The following is a 16,341-nucleotide window of genomic DNA, read 5'->3' as shown; positions in this document are numbered from 1 at the left end:
CCATAGTATCCTGAATTAAGGAAGAGGCAAGGACTGCACGTTGAAAAGGAGTGGCTGGTTCTGCCACTGAAAGAGCAGGATCATTGCCAGCCAGACCACGGTATTTTTGCAGGATTGGGTCCTCTGGTGAGGAACTGTAGTCCGGAGGTTTGGGGTCTGGGGCTGCTGCTGGCAAAGCAAGTATTGGAACAGTCTCTAACACAGCAGGCTGAATTAAAGAAGCTGAAGGTTGTGTTGGCAATGCAGCCATAGAGATATTTTTTGGTGATAAAGAGCCCATGGCGTAACGAACCTTGCACCATGCATTTAGAATCCGAACACTTATGCTGGGGTGCCCATGAAATTGTTCCCCGATCTTGTCCCAAAGTTTTAATTCCCAAGTCCCATCTGCAGGAAACCAGGGGGAATGCTCTTCGATAGCCAGAATGAGCTGGATTAAATCACCCTCCGGAACTTCCAATTCGTTGGAGGAGAGGAGAAATTTTAAGTCTTTTAAAAACTTCTGTTGGGGAGCAGACAAAGAGCTGCCCATTTTTCTAAAATCAATATAAATAAGGGATCGGAACTCACCGGGATCTTTTTAAGATGATTAGCGCTTGAAACCCTGGCCGGGCGTAGTGAGCCGATGATATCCTTTGCTAGGATCGATAAACCTCACACAGTTTCCTTTTAAAAGCCTCAGTCTGCCTCAGACTGTTTTCTTTAAGTTACCTCACACGGTTTTCTTTTAAAATCCTCTTAGTCCTCAGACGTATTCTTTTATTCAGCCTCACACGGGGCACCACTTGTCGGAGCCAGCCGTACAAATGGCGAAATTTAGCATAAAATAATGACACAGAGAGCCAGCAATATTTTCATGATGGTAGGAGCAGCTCCCTTCGAACTTCCCTCTCCTCCTCCTGCAAACTTCTTTATTCCTTTGTCTCTCTCCAGCCGCATGGCTGTTTGCCAGTGTCTCACGTTACCTCATCCGGTCAAGGCTTTTATTGCCCACTCACCATCTAAGGTCAATCACTGCCCAGAGGAAACACAGCTCCAATACATTCCAATACATTGTAAAGCTCAGAATGCTGGTCAGCCAAGGTCAGGGGGCACCCTGCAATATTACAAGCCTTTACCGTGGCTTTATGACTCCCACAATTAGACCCGACACTCCTGTGCAAATCCTGTTTTGCCAATAAAGAGTTAACCCCAGCTTGCTCAGTATGATTTACTGCTGGCTCTCTCATGTCACCATATTAGGCCACATCTACACCACACATTTAAGGTACATGGCTTCCCCCATCCTGTGGGAGTGTCTGCAAAAGTGCACCGAACCTCCTGATTGTTCTATTCCAACTGCAATAATGAACTCCACACAGCCGTTGTACTTTGTTTCTTTGTTCTTCGTTGTTTTTAAAGCAGGTTCCAAGATGGAAACTGTGCTATGTCACTGTGGGGCGGAGGGCGTTTGGCGTTTGTGTCTTTGCTGCCTAACACTGGACTTTGCCTTTCTTATTCCCACCCCCTAGTCCACGCCGCAGTCCTGGCCATCAACAAAGCAGTGGAAAAGGGGGTTGTGGAGGAGACTGTCCTGGCCTTGCACAACCCCAATGCCATGCTCTCCAGCCTTCGGAAGGGCTTCGGGGCCATCTACCAGGAAGTTCTCTACCTGGCCAAGGCAGAGAAAGCCAAGAATGGGAAGAAGCAGGTAAGCAAAGGTTGTCTGAGGTGGAGGTGGTCACACTGATGCATTTCGGATAAATGTAGTGGTGAAAGTGGTGGTGGTGGTTTTATTTAGGTCATTTGTATACCCCTCCATATTTTGAAGAAATCTGAGCTGTTTACAATATCATAAAAATATTACTATATACTATATATATATATATATATATATATATATTCAATCAACGTCCACAATTTAGAGCCCCACAGAATGCTTGGCTAGAAGAGATGCTCTTAAAACAGACTTTGCCAATCTAGGGCTCTCCAGATGTTTGGGACTACAACTCCCATCAGCCCCAGCCAGCACAGCCTGGAGGGCAACAGATTGAAACCAAAAGTGTTGCCTTTTTCTTCCGCACACTCAGCCTCTACAAGAAATCCCCGATGGCGAAGATATTTATGATCGGTGCCTGACCCAGGCCGAGATACAAAGCAGCATCAACAACGCAAATGGTAAGCAGAATGGCAGCCTCTCTGCCCTACTCAGGGCGACCTCTTTGGAGTTCAGCAGTTCAGTCTAGATACGGCGCTTAAGCATGATTTGCCCTAAAGCAGCATTGGCTCACCTGTGGCCTTTGGGGTGTTTTTGTTTTTAATTTTTTAAAATTTTTATTAAGTACAAATTAGAAAACATACATATTTACAACAAAAGAAAATACAAAGGAAAAAGAAAATACATATAACCAAGGAAAAAAATTAGAGAATACTTTTCCTCTTTTCATATTTACAGTTATTTATACCTCTATAAAATGCTATTCACAATAAAGGAGTGAAATTAAAGATAAGATTCTGATACCTTGCCTTTGGGGTGTTTTTGGACCACAGTTCCCCAGCAGCCTTGACCTTGGGGCGGTTGCAGGTTCCCCATCCTTCCCCAACTATTGTTGAGAGCCCAAATCATGGAGGCCGAGCCATTGTGGCTAGTCGCCATTGATACCCTTCTTCTCCGTGAATTTGACTAATCCACTTTTAAAGCTGTCCAAGCTGGTGACCATCGCTGCCTCCTGCAGGAGCGAGTTCCATAGATTAACTGCACCGTGGGAAGAAAAGAAAAACTTCGTCTGTCCTGAATCTTCCAGCATTCAGCTTTGTTGGATGTGCATGAGTTCTAGTGTTATGACAGAGGGAGAAAACCTTTTTCTCTATCCACTTTCTCTGCCAGCTTCTGCCATGTCCCAAATTTGGACCCATATCTCTGTAATGACAGGTGAAGTTTTATTGTACTCAAAGGCCTATACAGGCAGCTCTCAATTTGCATGTAGTTGATGCCCGCATGACCACACACACGAGCCATGTTCAGCACCGGAAGAGGGGGAAATGGCCTTCCGTGTGCGATGACCTGGAACGTAACCCACTGCCTGTATTCTGAGAGGCAGCCACTTGTGGGGGTCTTTTTTTTTTTTTTTTAGCACTGCAAAGACCCTATAAAGAGGAGGTCCCCGCCCCCCCGGGGGGGGATTAAGCATCAGTGCAGGGTAGGTGCTGTACCACTGCGCTATGGCCCTGAGAAGAGGGAGAAGCGATTTGCTTTTCGATACATAAGCACTCTTCGCGATTACTTTTTATTTTCTGAAAACATATAGCGAAAGGTGCTCTGGAGCTGGTGGACGATGCCCTTGAGGAACAGGATCCCCAGGGGTTGTACTGCGCTTTGCAGGATCCTGCCCTGGCTTTGAGGAACCTGCGGCGAGAGAATGCGGACTGGTACTTGGATCAGCTGAGCACTGACCGGGAGCAGAAGGCTCTGGTAAGGCTCATTTGGCTTGGTGGGAAGGAGGAGGAGAAGAAGGGCAGTTGTGAATCGGAACTATTTGCCCCCCCCCCCCAGCTGATTGGCCAGAATTCCCAAGGCAGGATTTATAAAGTATTATCGATTCTAATTCAGTGTTTTGTTATCCCTGGTATACGTGATTATTAACAGTGGTCCTGTGATCTTCCATAACAAGTTTCTCCTTTAATTCATGTAACGCTTTGGAAATTCTGTATCTGATATTTTGTAAAGGCCTCTGGCTATGTACAAAGAAGTTGACTGACAGTTCCCAAGGACAGAAGCAATCTTGTTCTGGACACATCTCTAAAGATGCTTGCAGGCTCCTTCTCTACACTGAAGCAAAAAGCCCTTTCTGGAGTACAAACAACTGGGGACTTTAGCTCAAAATTTGTGCTAAGGTAGCCTTTGCCAACCTGGTGGCCTCCAGAGGTTTTGGGCTACCTGGGGCTGATGGGAGTTGTAGTGTGAAACCTCTGGAGGGCACCAGGTTGGCAAAGGCTGTTGGAAGAGCCTTTTCTCATTACAATTCTGGCTCCGCTGCAGAGGCCAGGCTACCGTTGGGCTTCCGTGCAATGCCTTAAACTGCCCAGTTGCAGTGAGATTCCCCAGCCAACCTTGTTCTTTCCAGCCAATCACGCTCCCTATTAGCTTGCATTTAAGCCATCCCTTTGCCCTTTTTCTCAGGAGCTGGGCTACGCGGACTTGCTTGAGCAAGAGGAAATCCAAGCTGGGCTTTACGTGGCCAACGAAAGAGGAGATCAAGAACGTGCTGGTGAGTGAAGATCTGCCCTTAGGACTGAGGGCTAGTGAGTGGGCCCTGGGGGTTTAGGCATATTCAGAATTCTTCGGTGTGTTGTGCCTCAAATGATTGATATGTGTCACTTGGGAAATTGCCAGAAACCATTCATTCCTGGGGGAACTTGCTGTCTGGCCTATACTTTATTTGTAACATGCAGAATAATTATTAGTGTATTCATTTGTTTAGGGATGGGGTGGTGATGAACCTTAGGCCTGTGGGGTTGTTATGCATGGAAGGGGGATACTCTGTCGCTGAGCTGTGGTTGGTGGATGGCTCAAGAACCCAATATACCCTGTGTATACCATGGGTGGCAGCCTAGTTGTGGGATGCTGTGCGCTCATCAGCCCCCCTGGTTTTGCTACCCACTTAGGAGCAGATTTTGTCGTCAAGCACCAGGTTGAGATGCATTACCAGAGATCTGAACTCACCTTTGTGAGTCACGTACTGAGCAGGATGGGCCTTTCCGTTTTAACAGTCCTGGCATTCTTATGTTCTTATCTCACCCTACTAACACACAGTGACACAGGCCGTGAGCCGTATCAACGCCTCCATTCGGAAAGGGGTAGCGGAGGAGACGGTGCGCTCCCTGGCAGACCCCGAAGCTCAGCTGCCGGATGTCTTCCTCTTTGCTGCGGGGCTCTATCAGCGAGAGCTGTCTGCCCTTCAGCGGCAGCACCCGCAGGTGAGTGCAATGCCAGGGGCCTTTCCTTGCACAACAGCCCTGCAGTGCTGCTAGTCTACAATAGAAAATGTCCTTTCATATTGTATCACAGCGTGGTATGCTGGCCTGACAGCCACTGACAGAAAGTCTCTACTGAGGGTGGTGAATACAGCACATGACATCATGGGCTGTCCCTTGATGACATTGCAAGGGATTGTTGCTTTAGGAGAGCGAGAAAATTTCTCAGGGATGACTCACACCCCGGCCATCACCTTTTTAATCTTCTACCCTTGGGCAGGAGATATAGAAGTATAATCAGCTGTACCAACAGGCTAAAAAATAGCTTCTCTCCGTGGGCTGTTAGGCTGTTGAACGGAAAATTACATAGCAAAATTGACTTGCGAGGTGGTGTGTTGTTCGATACGAGATTGAGTGTTTGCGGGGGAGGCTCGTTTAATTTCATTGTACACAGGTTGTACAATGACAATAAAGGTATTATTATTATCATTGTTATTATTATTGCTGCTATTGTTGCTGTTGAGTTTTGCTGTCCAGTAATGGCTGCTACCACCCTCCCACTCATGCTTGCAGCCCAAATGGGAAAGAGCCCTGGCATGTGCCAAAGTGATTACTGTACTTTTCCTTCTATAAGACACCCCCTTGTATAAGACACGCACCCCATATTCGGGGACTACATTTAAAGAAAAGGAGGGGAGATGGCCCAAAGTTGTTGAGCCTCTCACCCCATGCAGCTGCAAGCAGGAAACACTCCCTAGATCATTTCCCGCACGCAGTGACATCGGGTGAATTTGCGCTCCCACCAAAGAGCTGGCTGGCGGTGCGCGGCTTCCCCACCCCACCCATGCAGCTGCGGGCAGGAAACACCCCCCAGATCGCTCGCTGCGGCATCTGGAGAAGCCACGCTCCCACCAACTGAATGACTGGTGCGGTGCTTCTCTCCCCCACCCATGCTACTATCCGTGTATTGGACGACCCCAGTTTTTTGACGTGATTTTTGAGTATGGAAAAATATGGTACTTTTTTAAAAAGGCTGAGCCAGTGCACTGTGCAGTCCAGCCTGCTCACAAATTGCTGGGAAAAGCAGGGCTAGCTTCCATTAGCCTTCTGCCACCCAAGATCAAAGCAGCTTGCTCATTTCCCTGGTGGACCCCTCTTAACTTCCTAAAGCTCAGGATCCCTGAGACCATCGCACCTTGAGTTTCCCAGGCAGCTCCCTTTTCTGAAGGATCCCCCCGCCAAGCAATTTCAGGAAACACACAGCATTAAAAAAAAACACCCACAAAAAGCTATTGCATTTAATTCTTTGTGAATCTCCTTTTTTTCTGCAGAGGGAGCTGGTTCAAGAGGAGCTGTTTGTCGCTGTGGAGATGCTTTCGGCAGTGGCACTGGTCAACCAGGCCCTCAAGGACGGAGACGCCTCCAGCTTCTGGAGGAGCTTGGTCAGCCCTGCTTTGGGCCTGTCAGAGATAGAAGAGAGCAATGCGCAGCGGTAAACCCACTTCCCCCCAAATCTCTTCTCTGTCATGCCTAGTACTCTGATACCACTATAAACAGCCTTGGCTTCCCCCAAAGAATTCTGGGAGCTTTAGTCTATTAAGGGTGCTGAGAGTTCCCCTCACAGAGCTTCAATTCCCATAATTCCCTGGGAAGAGGGATTGACTGTTAAACCACTCTGGAAATTGTAGCTCTGGAGATCTTGAGGCACAGGCTGGTCTGAAGATCTGCAGGCTTTTAAATACAGTGGTGCCTCGCAAGACGAAATTAATCCGTTCTGCGAGTCTCTTCGTCTAGCGGTTTTTTCGTCTTGCGAAGCAACCCTATTAGCGGATTAGCGCTATTAGCGGTTTAGCGGCTATTAAAGGCTTAGTGGCTTAGCGGCTAAAAGGCTATTAGCAGCTTAGCGGCTTAGAAAAAGGGGGGGGGGAAGCGAAAAAAAATCGCAAGACTCGCAAGACTTTTTTGTTTTGCGAAGCAAGCCCATAGGGAAATTCGTCTTGCGAAGCGCATCGAAAAACGGAAAACCCTTTCGTCTAGCGGGTTTTTCGTCTTGCGAGGCATTCGTCTTGCGGGGCACCACTGTATCTTAGCCAGCATAATCTGTCACTAAGACCCTGGTACTCAAAAGTACTTTGAGCATAGAGGTTTTATTCTTAGCTGCCTTGGTTAATAAAGCATAGATCTATCAACCACTATCCAATTCAGAACACATCTTTACTGAGCTCATGGTTTGATTGGAGTGAAACAAACCACGAGCCCCTGTTCAGACAACACACTGAGCCAAACCGTGGCTTAGCCCCAGGTAGCACAGCAGGAAGGAAATGGAGTAAAACGGCTTAAGTCTCCTCTCTGGAAACTTGTGTGTTCATGCTAAACCATGGTGTGGCTTAGTACTGCATATGAAACGGGTCAGTAAGAGGCAACAGAAGGCATATGGGTTTGCATTCAGTTTCTACCTTTTGTCTATAAACATTCTGTTTGGCTGCCCGCTGCTGCATCTTGTTGCTACTTTGTCTAGTTGCTGTATTAGTCTGAATGCTTGTGTCATATGTTTTCTGAATTTCAGAATGTGGAAATTCTTATTTAAGTCACTGATTTCAATTGGCTTTTTCATCTTGGTGATTTTAAATCAGTGACTCATCTAAATTGATTCATCTGCTTTCAGGCACTATCAACTGGGGCCCTTCTCCATGTGCCCTCTCCATGGGAGGTCAGGAGTGTGGAAAAACAAGAGCAGATCTTTTCAGTGGTGGCTCCCCTTTTGTGGAATGTTCTCCCCAGGGAGGCTTACCTGGTGCCATCATTACTTACTTAACTTTATGCACCAGGCAGAAACATTTATTTTCCCTCAGGCCTTTGGCTTGTAATTATCTGTGGTCTCCTTGAGCGGGTGGGATGTTTTAATCCTACCTTTTGAAAAATATGAATGTGTTATAGATTTTTCTCTGTTTTGTTTTATGCTGGCTTTAATGTACATGTTATTTAGCTGTTATTTTATCTGTAAGTCACCATGAGACTTAGGGTATTAATAAATATCATCATTATAATTATGTACGGTAAGTTGTAATTTTACAACCAGAAACTTGTCCTTAAAAACAAGAAGGCAGCTTGAAAGTGATATGCCCAATATTCCTTTCAGTGCCTCCAAAGAATCGCTTCCTATAAACTACCTGCCATGTGCACAAACCTGGGGAATAGCTGCTTTTTTTTCTAAAAGGGGTGATGCAAAGACGACGTCTTGCTTTTTTGTTTTTAATTTCTCAGTTATTTTGACGACTTGTCACAATGGAAGCACCGATCTCAAGACACGAAGTTTGACTTCCTGAGCTGGAACGACATCCAGGCTTCAGTGGATAGTGTGAATGCCTCTGCCCAAGAAGAAAATAATAGTAAGTCACCTTTTACTTTTCAAAACATTTTCAGTTCTGATTTTAGTGATGTGAATATGAAACAGGCACCGGAGGCCCTTTAGGAAAGGTCTGTAACTCAGTGGTAGAGCATCTGCTTTGCTTACAGAAGGTCCCAGGTTCGATCCCCAGTATCTTCAGGTTTAGCTGGGAAAAGACTCCTGCCTGAATCCATGGAAAGCCATTGACAGTCAGTGGCCAGGTTTCTATGACACTCTAAACCGTAGTTAGACTAAAACTTAGCCAAGCTAACCTATGTTTTAAATGAGAATGCACAGCAAAGTAGTACACATTGCTGAAATCCCGGCCACTCTGCTGCTAGCAAAAATGAACCCATAGTCTGACCTAGCACAGCATCTGAACCTGGCGCCATGGTTTGTTTCTCTCTGAATCACAAGCCTGCTTTCGGATGTAATGCTAAGCCAAACCATGGCTTGTTTCTCAGCAGGAGCAGGCTTAGAGCACAGCACCCATGATTTCAGCAGTGTACACCAGCATGCTGTGTGTTCACATTCAAACCATAGTTCCAATGGTTTAGAGTGGCATGCAGGTGAGCCCAGTATGGACAACTGATGGTCTGGCTCAGCATAAGGCAGCTTCCTGTGTTCCTAAACCCAGCCCTCAGAGGCTTTCCATACAGCACCCATCGTAACCCCAGTTTCCCCACTGCCATCACCTCCAAATTATGTTCACTGGCTGCTTTCTCTCAACTCAGACACAGCCAAAGGGTTGCAGTCTAGCAACATCTGGAGAGCCAGAGGTTCCATAGGTGGTGCTGGTGGAAGTCCTCTGGGACAGGTTTAAAGGGCTTGGAAAAGCACATTGAAAGCCCAAAGATCAGAGCTTAATATGTCAAATGTAGGCCTATAGACTACTCCATCTTTGACCTGAGCTTGGTCAAGACGTTTTCCCGGTTCTCCTGAAATCTCCTTTTCGTCCCCAGAAATCCTTGCTGTCCGATTGATCAATGAGGCTCTGGAGCAGAGCAGCCCAGAGAAAACCCTCAGAGCCCTGCTGCTTCCTTCTTCCGGCCTCTGCGATGTGACGCTCCCCATTGCTAAGCGTTACCATGATGTTTTGACCCGCATGCGGAAACGGAAGGCCCAGGTAGGAAAGGAGGGAAGAGGAAAATGAAGTTCAGGTTCCAGGGCGGTGGGGTAGGCAACCACACTAACTTCTTACAGAATTCTCTGGCTCTCCAGAACTGTGAGACTTCATTGTAGAAGTTCATTTCCGGAAGCCTGATGGAGACTATTACGGCGTCAGAATGTGTGTTTATGAATTCACATAAACTGGACTGAATAAAGTGGCATGGGGGTGGGGGTTAGGAAGTTTTTTGTTCTATTCCAGTATGTTTTGACTGGTGCTGTGCATGTTTGCAATTCCATCTCTTAAGTCTTGCTTTGCTACTTGCAGCTCTGAATATTTATTTAGAGTGGCTGTAACCCTACTCTTCAACCAAGAAGGCTCCCAAAATGGCTTACTTAACAATCAATTGAAAGTAGACAGTCCCTGCCCCTGCAGGCTTACAATCTAAAAAAACACAACACACAAGGGAAAATGGACAGAGAGGGAAGGGGGGGGGAATCAAACTCAGGCACCAGTTCTTAAAAGAGTTGATATTATAAAGACCAACTGGGATAGTTCAGGGGCGGGAGGTGTTTGATGCAGCTGGGCTGGGCTTTCGGTAAAGGTGATAGAGTGAGCTCTGCTTTCCATCTCTGCTACTGATAGGAATGACTGCTCCAGGTAACAGTCAAGGGAGAGGAGGCCTGATGGGGTTGGCCTGTCACAGCAGACATGGTGGAGCGAGCTTGGCTTCCCATCTCCTGAAGTGTGTGTGCTTGTGTTCTTCCCTCTCCTATTTTATTCTTGCAACAGTCCTGTGAGGTAGGCTAGGCTGAGAGAAAGTAGTGGGTGACTCAGACACCCAGTGAACTTGTCAAGTGCATATTTGATCCGTGTTTCCCCCTGAGAGACAATTCTGTGATCATTTTTATCTTTCCTATCTTAGATGACAGGGGACACTGGAGCTATGCTGTGGTGGGAAGAAATCCAGGAGGGCGTCTCCAAAGCTAACCACGACACTGAAGCTGCAAAGAGAAGTATGTGCACCGTCTGGGTCTTCCTGGCTCAATTGGAACTGCAGGACCTAAAGGGTGGTCCTGTCTGCTACCATTTAGGGTGCCATGAGGAGGCCTGAGCAAAGGGGGTGGGAGAAGGATCAGGAACAAGAAAGCCTGGGCAAGCTCACATTTTGCTTCCACAAGGTGTTACGACAGCTACCAAGTTGGATGGCCTTGAAAGAAGATTAGACACATTCAAGCAGCTACTAGCCATGATGGCCATGCTCAGCCTCCTTTGTCAGAGGCCATATGCCCAGGGGTGGGGAACCTTCAGTCTGCAGGCTAATCTTGGCCTGCCAGTGGGTTAAATCTGCCTGCTACAAGTTTTTCCCCATACCACATCCACTTGATCAAGTGTGAAGGGGAAGAGAGAAAAAGAGGTGTGTTTTGCAAGCAAAGGCAGCTTAAAGGACTTTGCAAAAGCACCCTTTGAAGGAGGTGGTGGAGGCTGCTTCAATGGGCGCTTTTGCAAGTCTCCCCAGGCTCCTCTTTTAAACACTGGTTTAAACGGGAAGGCTCGCAAAGCCGTGGGTATGATTTTGACAAGTAGGCAACCTTGCTTACCTGTCAGTCGTGTGATATCATGATGATAACATGTGATTGGCATGTTAGCACCTCCCAACCATCTTTCATATACGGCCTGTGGTGCCAATCCTGAAAAGGATCTGGCGCTCGGAGCAAAAAATGTTCCCTACCCCTGCTGTATGCCTCAGAATACCAGTTTCTTGCAATCACTGGTGGGGAGAGTTGGGTCCTGCTTGTACACTAGCCTGGATCTTTTTATGAAGTGTGATTTAAAAATGTTTTAAATAAGTGCATCAAAGTCGTCAGGTTTCTTGTCCCTGCGGGGTGAACCTGGACCAATGCTTCAAAATCTTTTGCCTTTGCCATCTGTCCCACAGTGGCTCTTGGCACCGCTGCCATCAATCAAGCCATCAAGGAAGGGAACGCGGCACAGACAGTCAGGGTCCTGCGCAATCCGGACGTCTCTATCTGTGGTGTGGCGATGGAGTGTGCTGCCTCCTACCAGGCCCAGCTGAGTGCTCTTATGGCTTCCAAAAAAGCCCCAGGTAAAGCGAGATATGTGTGTCACTCCCCTTACCCTCATTTTTTTGCCATTAACGCTCAAATTCAAGGATTTGAAAGCTTGCACTTTCTTACAACAGTGTCTCTGTGGAGTGTTTAATTCTAACTTTCTTTTCGTTTTTTAAAAATGTAACCTGCAGGGAACTCCAAACTACCTTGGGTCCGGCACAAGCTGAAGGATGGGGCAGAGTATTACTTCAGCCTGCAGACCTTTGAAGGCTCCTGGGACCAGCCTCGCCCCTGTGCCCTCAATGCGGAGCATCTCAGCCGGGAGGAAATCCAGGTCTCTCTCTTTGTACCTGTGAGCTAGGAAGCAGAACGGAGGAGTGAGAGGCTCTGTATTGGCCACTTGGGTGGGGCAGCTTTTCCCACCTGCCGTGCCCCATCCTCCAACTCAAAAGGGAGCTGCTGCTAGAAGGACAATTGTGAGGGATGAGAGCTGTTTTGGGGGTGTCTGGGTTTCCCATCAGGAGGTGGCTAGTTTAAGTTGCCTTGCCCCACCCTCCGGCCCCATAGCAACCTTCTGAAGGGAGTTGCTTAATGACTATTCTGATTTGACCTACTAGCAAGCTGTATATTTGTGTGTGTGTGTGTGTGTGTGTGTGTGTGTGTGTGTGTGTAATGCTAAATAAACTGCAGGAGCCTTTGGTTCAATCTGGTTGGCCTCTACAGGGATAGCAGAACCTCCATGTCCAGGGGCAGTCTAGCTCTGAATACCAATTGCTGGGAATTGCAAGTGGGGAGAGCAGGCTTCTCATTGGGGCACATCTGATTCAGAGCAGAGGGCTCGACCAGATGGGGCCCCTTTGGCCTGATCCAGCAACCAAGCTCTTATGATGATCTTCTGACCCCATGCATCTCTCTGTGCCTACAGTCCACTGTTGCCCAGGTCACAGCTGCCCACGATAGGGAGCGTCTGTGGGAATCGAGCACCTCGCTGGTTGTGAAGCTGCAGGCCCGGATGAGGGGCTTCCTGGCCCGGCAGGAGTTTGCAACCCGGCGGAGCTTGTGGTGCAAGCAGGTGCCAGCCGCTCTCAAGATCCAGGTAGGAGGACACAGCTGCCCTGAGCCTAGACTTTTAAGAATTGTCCTTTTCATTGTGTTTCCCCCCCAAAAAATATTTAAATCTGTAATTTTGATGGCTTTATGTTGCATATTTTTCAGATAACAATAGTAAAGGTTTTAATTTATATAAAATCGAAAGTACAAAAAAGCATAATCAAAGCTACGCACAAGGCATAGCAGTACAGAAGTTTGCATTTTCCAAAAAAACCAAAAACAACAGCAAATAATGCAGAAAAATAAAAAAAAAGCAAAATACAACACATTGGTGGGAGAAAAGAGGTTTTGAATTGAATTTGACACAGAAGAAATGAAATCCCACCAAATGGTGTAGAAATGTTCCAGGTTTTCCTTGCCCATAGAAAGGCATGATTTGTAAATTATTTTCTCTGCAGTAGCCAGAGCCCACATATTCTTGCACCCCAATGGGAGGTTGAAGCCCCATCATGTCTTCCATTCCCTGACCAAAGAACTTCTTGCTGCAGGCATACAACGTACTTTAAAGTTGTTCTTCCCCTGTGATGGGGCAGCTGATGTGGGTGTAGCAAATAATTAGAAACCCCACCTTTGACGCTCATCTCTGCCTTGAGCTCACACCTGTGCTGTGGGGGCAGTGATATGGCTCAGGAGCGGAGCACCTACTTGGCATGCAGAATGCCCTGGGCTCGATTTCTAGGGCTTATCAATATTGTTATTATTTAAAGGTTCAGGTCGGAGGGGTTGCAGACTCTCCTCTGCACTGGAGAGTCTTTGTCAGTCAGCACAGCCAATTACTGGGCTCTATGGACAAGAAGTCTGACTCAGGAACATGGGAATTACCTGACAGGTGCAAGGGTGGCTGACCTTCAGTCTGGGGGCCTGCTCTGGATCTCTGAGCAAAATTTGCTGCCTTGATACCCCACTAGTTTGGGTGGGCCAAAAGGAAAATTAGATGAGGGCAAAGTGATACAAGATTGGTCTGACGACCGGGGAAGTGGGCATTCATTTGTTGCTTGGGGAGGGGGGCAATCATGTCCTCTCCTCAGTGCTCAGTTTGTTCAATTTAAGAGTTTCTGTGTGGTGACTGCCAGGAGTTCCAGGAGCAAAGTATTAAAGGGAGCTGGCGGTTAATAGCTAGCGGCTGGGGGCCTGCCCAGGATACTTCGCAGAACTTGCCCAAGGTGTTTCCCGTAGCATAGATAAGAAGGTGCTGATAGAATATCAGTAGGTTGGTAAGTTTAAAAGTAGAAAAGTGAAAAAAAGGAAAATTTACTTCCCTGGGTAGCAATTGACGCTAATTACAGTCCTTCAATCTGCGGTGCTCCGAAGCCTGCTTGCTAAGCCGTCACCATCTTGGAACCGTCGCCCCCCTCCTCAGTGGATCTGCATAGATCAACGGGGAGGGGAGGAGAGAGACTGTCCTGTGGGTGTGAGGAGAGTGTGGGGTGACCACACCTGCTGTTGGCCACACCTGCAGATGACCTGCAGCCACCAGGGTGCAGGTGGCATTCAGACCAGAAAAGGTTTGCCACCCCTGTTGTACAGTGTCTTGTTGCGACATTTACGTGAGGCACCTTTGAGTGTTCTTAACAGGTGCATAAATCCTGGGTATTACGGGGGAGGCTGCCAGCCCAGAGGTGGAGGAACCTGCTCTTTGCAGAGTGGGATCCTTAGGTTAGATGCTCCAATATCACAGCTGGGAAGAGCTGCAGCTCAGGGGTGGGGCAGCTTGGATCCTGGGTTTGCGTTCCTGGGCTGGGGGAAGCCCCCAGAGCCTGCTGCCTCTTAAAGGAGGTAGAAGTGGGCCAGAGCAGCAAATTTGACTTAAGGCCATCATGCAGTGGTTGGGACCAGATTTGTATCCAGGGCCTTTTTCAGCCCCAAACCAGTTCCCATGCTGTCTCCTCACAGGCTTACTGGCGTGGGTACCAGCAACGGAGGCGTTACCTGGAAAGGCTGCGGCATTTCCAGAAGAACACAGGTGCCGTCATCAAGGTATTTATTTTATTCCTATCTTTAAAGCCCACCTTTCGCTGTCACCAGCACCAGTATTTTATGGGCCATGAAACAAATGATAAACCACCAGATCAGTTGCATGCCTGTCCATGTTTATTTGTTAACAAAATAAATCAGGTTAAGGGGAGAGATGCTTTGGGGAGGGAGGGTGTTGCCTTTCTTTTTCTTTGACCCGTCAGCCAGAAATGGTCTTCTCACACCTGTGCTGTTCCTGCTGCTGTGTTCAGATTCAAGCCTGGGTACGGATGTGGCGAATACGCAGACGATATCGACAGAGGTTGGCCTACTTCAGGAAGAATGTGAGTAGGTTGTGTTTTTCCCACACACACACCTGTTCACAACAGCACTGTAAAATTGCCTTGCTGGGTCACACCAAACCCATTTTTGTCGGGAGCTCTTCCTGCACTCAAGTAGGACCCTGGCAGAGACACACGCCCAGCTGGCATGTTCCCTCCCTCCTGGTTGATCGTTCGGGAGCTTCAAAAGCTTTCTTCTGCCCGAACATCACAGCAACTGATGCCAACAGACACCGGCACACTTAGTGAACCGCAGAGTCTTCGCAGCTTGCGTAACAGACCTCAGCAACTCAGCATTTTTGGCTAATCTATTTTATTTACATATAAACAAACATGGAGCACTTCAACATGGCACCCTCTCTCTCTAGCATCAGACATCAAAGAGAAAATGAACAAAGGACAATAGCCCCACTTCACAGTAACACAAACAGCCTGTCTCCGTCACTTTCCACTCTGTGGAGTCAAAACACACACCGTCATGTGATAGACAAAAATCCCATGACTGCAGTCATGGAGCAGGAATTCTAACAATTTTTAGCCATAGTCAGCCAGGTGCTCCAAGATAGTCATTGGTGGTATAGTGGTTATTGTTGTTGTTTTTATTATTATTACTAAAATTTTGTATACTGCCCTTCATCCAAAGATCTCAGGGTGGTTCACAGCATAAAAATACAGAATAAAACCACAAAGTACATAATTAAAAACAAAAACGAAACCAATAGTCCCTCCTCCCACAAACACATTTAAAAGGCCGTGGAATATTAATCAGCCAAAGGCCTGGTTGAAGAAGAATGTTTTCACCTGGCGCCACAGATGCATAACGAAGGTGCCAGATGAGTATTTTATTATAATGTTTTCAAATGCTGAAAGCTGCCTTGAATCCCCACTTGAGAAAAAGTTGGGATCTAAATGCATTAAATAGATAATAAATATACCCACTGTGATTTTGCAGCTGCTGTTTGCCACCAGGATGTTTTCGTACCCCTTCCCTTCTCCTGCATTCCAACCACTTTCCCTCTTTTGACATCCCTCGACAGGTCAAGGCCGTAATCAAAATCCAGGCATTTGTACGAGCTAACAAGGCACGAGAAGATTACAGGATGTTGGGTAAGTACATGGGTTTCATGCAACCTGAGTTTGCAAACTGGCCTGATTGGCATGTAACACTAAGCCGAGGTTTGTTTAACAAACCATGAGTTAGCCACAAGTTGTCAAACAGACCATTGAATGTACCACGGCTTGGTTTTCCCCCATCCCCAAGATTTGGCTTATTCAGCAGCTGCTCTTGCCTTGTGCCTTTGTAGCTTGGTGAACATCTGAGGTGGGGCAGCCAAAAAAAATCACGGCTGTGCTGAGTACACATGTAACACCAAGCCATAGTTAAAGCAAACCAAGGTTTGTAAGAGAGCAAGAAAC

General features: G+C 47.2%; 1 protein-coding gene across 5 annotated transcripts in view; it reads left to right on the top strand.

Moving 5' to 3' along the window:
• The window catches only part of IQGAP3 (IQ motif containing GTPase activating protein 3), a 44,790-nt gene that overhangs the window by 12,214 nt on the left and 16,235 nt on the right, over positions 1–16,341 (top strand). For all 5 annotated transcript variants that reach the window (XM_080984190.1, XM_080984188.1, XM_080984189.1 and 2 more), the window contains 15 exons: positions 1,512–1,690; positions 2,070–2,157; positions 3,288–3,451; positions 4,160–4,247; positions 4,793–4,956; positions 6,285–6,445; positions 8,218–8,342; positions 9,304–9,467; positions 10,375–10,465; positions 11,389–11,556; positions 11,713–11,855; positions 12,447–12,617; positions 14,525–14,608; positions 14,857–14,928; positions 15,963–16,032. In XM_080984190.1, coding sequence (XP_080840316.1) covers positions 1,512–1,690; positions 2,070–2,157; positions 3,288–3,451; positions 4,160–4,247; positions 4,793–4,956; positions 6,285–6,445; positions 8,218–8,342; positions 9,304–9,467; positions 10,375–10,465; positions 11,389–11,556; positions 11,713–11,855; positions 12,447–12,617; positions 14,525–14,608; positions 14,857–14,928; positions 15,963–16,032 — 1,932 coding nt within the window. The remainder of the gene's footprint in view (positions 1–1,511; positions 1,691–2,069; positions 2,158–3,287; positions 3,452–4,159; positions 4,248–4,792; positions 4,957–6,284; positions 6,446–8,217; positions 8,343–9,303; positions 9,468–10,374; positions 10,466–11,388; positions 11,557–11,712; positions 11,856–12,446; positions 12,618–14,524; positions 14,609–14,856; positions 14,929–15,962; positions 16,033–16,341) is intronic.

The sequence above is a fragment of the Podarcis pityusensis genome (genome assembly GCF_964106645.2).
Source record: "Podarcis pityusensis genome assembly, chromosome: 16".
Lineage (NCBI taxonomy): Eukaryota > Metazoa > Chordata > Lepidosauria > Squamata > Lacertidae > Podarcis > Podarcis pityusensis.
Note: the sequence above shows the minus strand (reverse complement) of the source record. Positions and strands in the feature narration are given on the sequence as shown.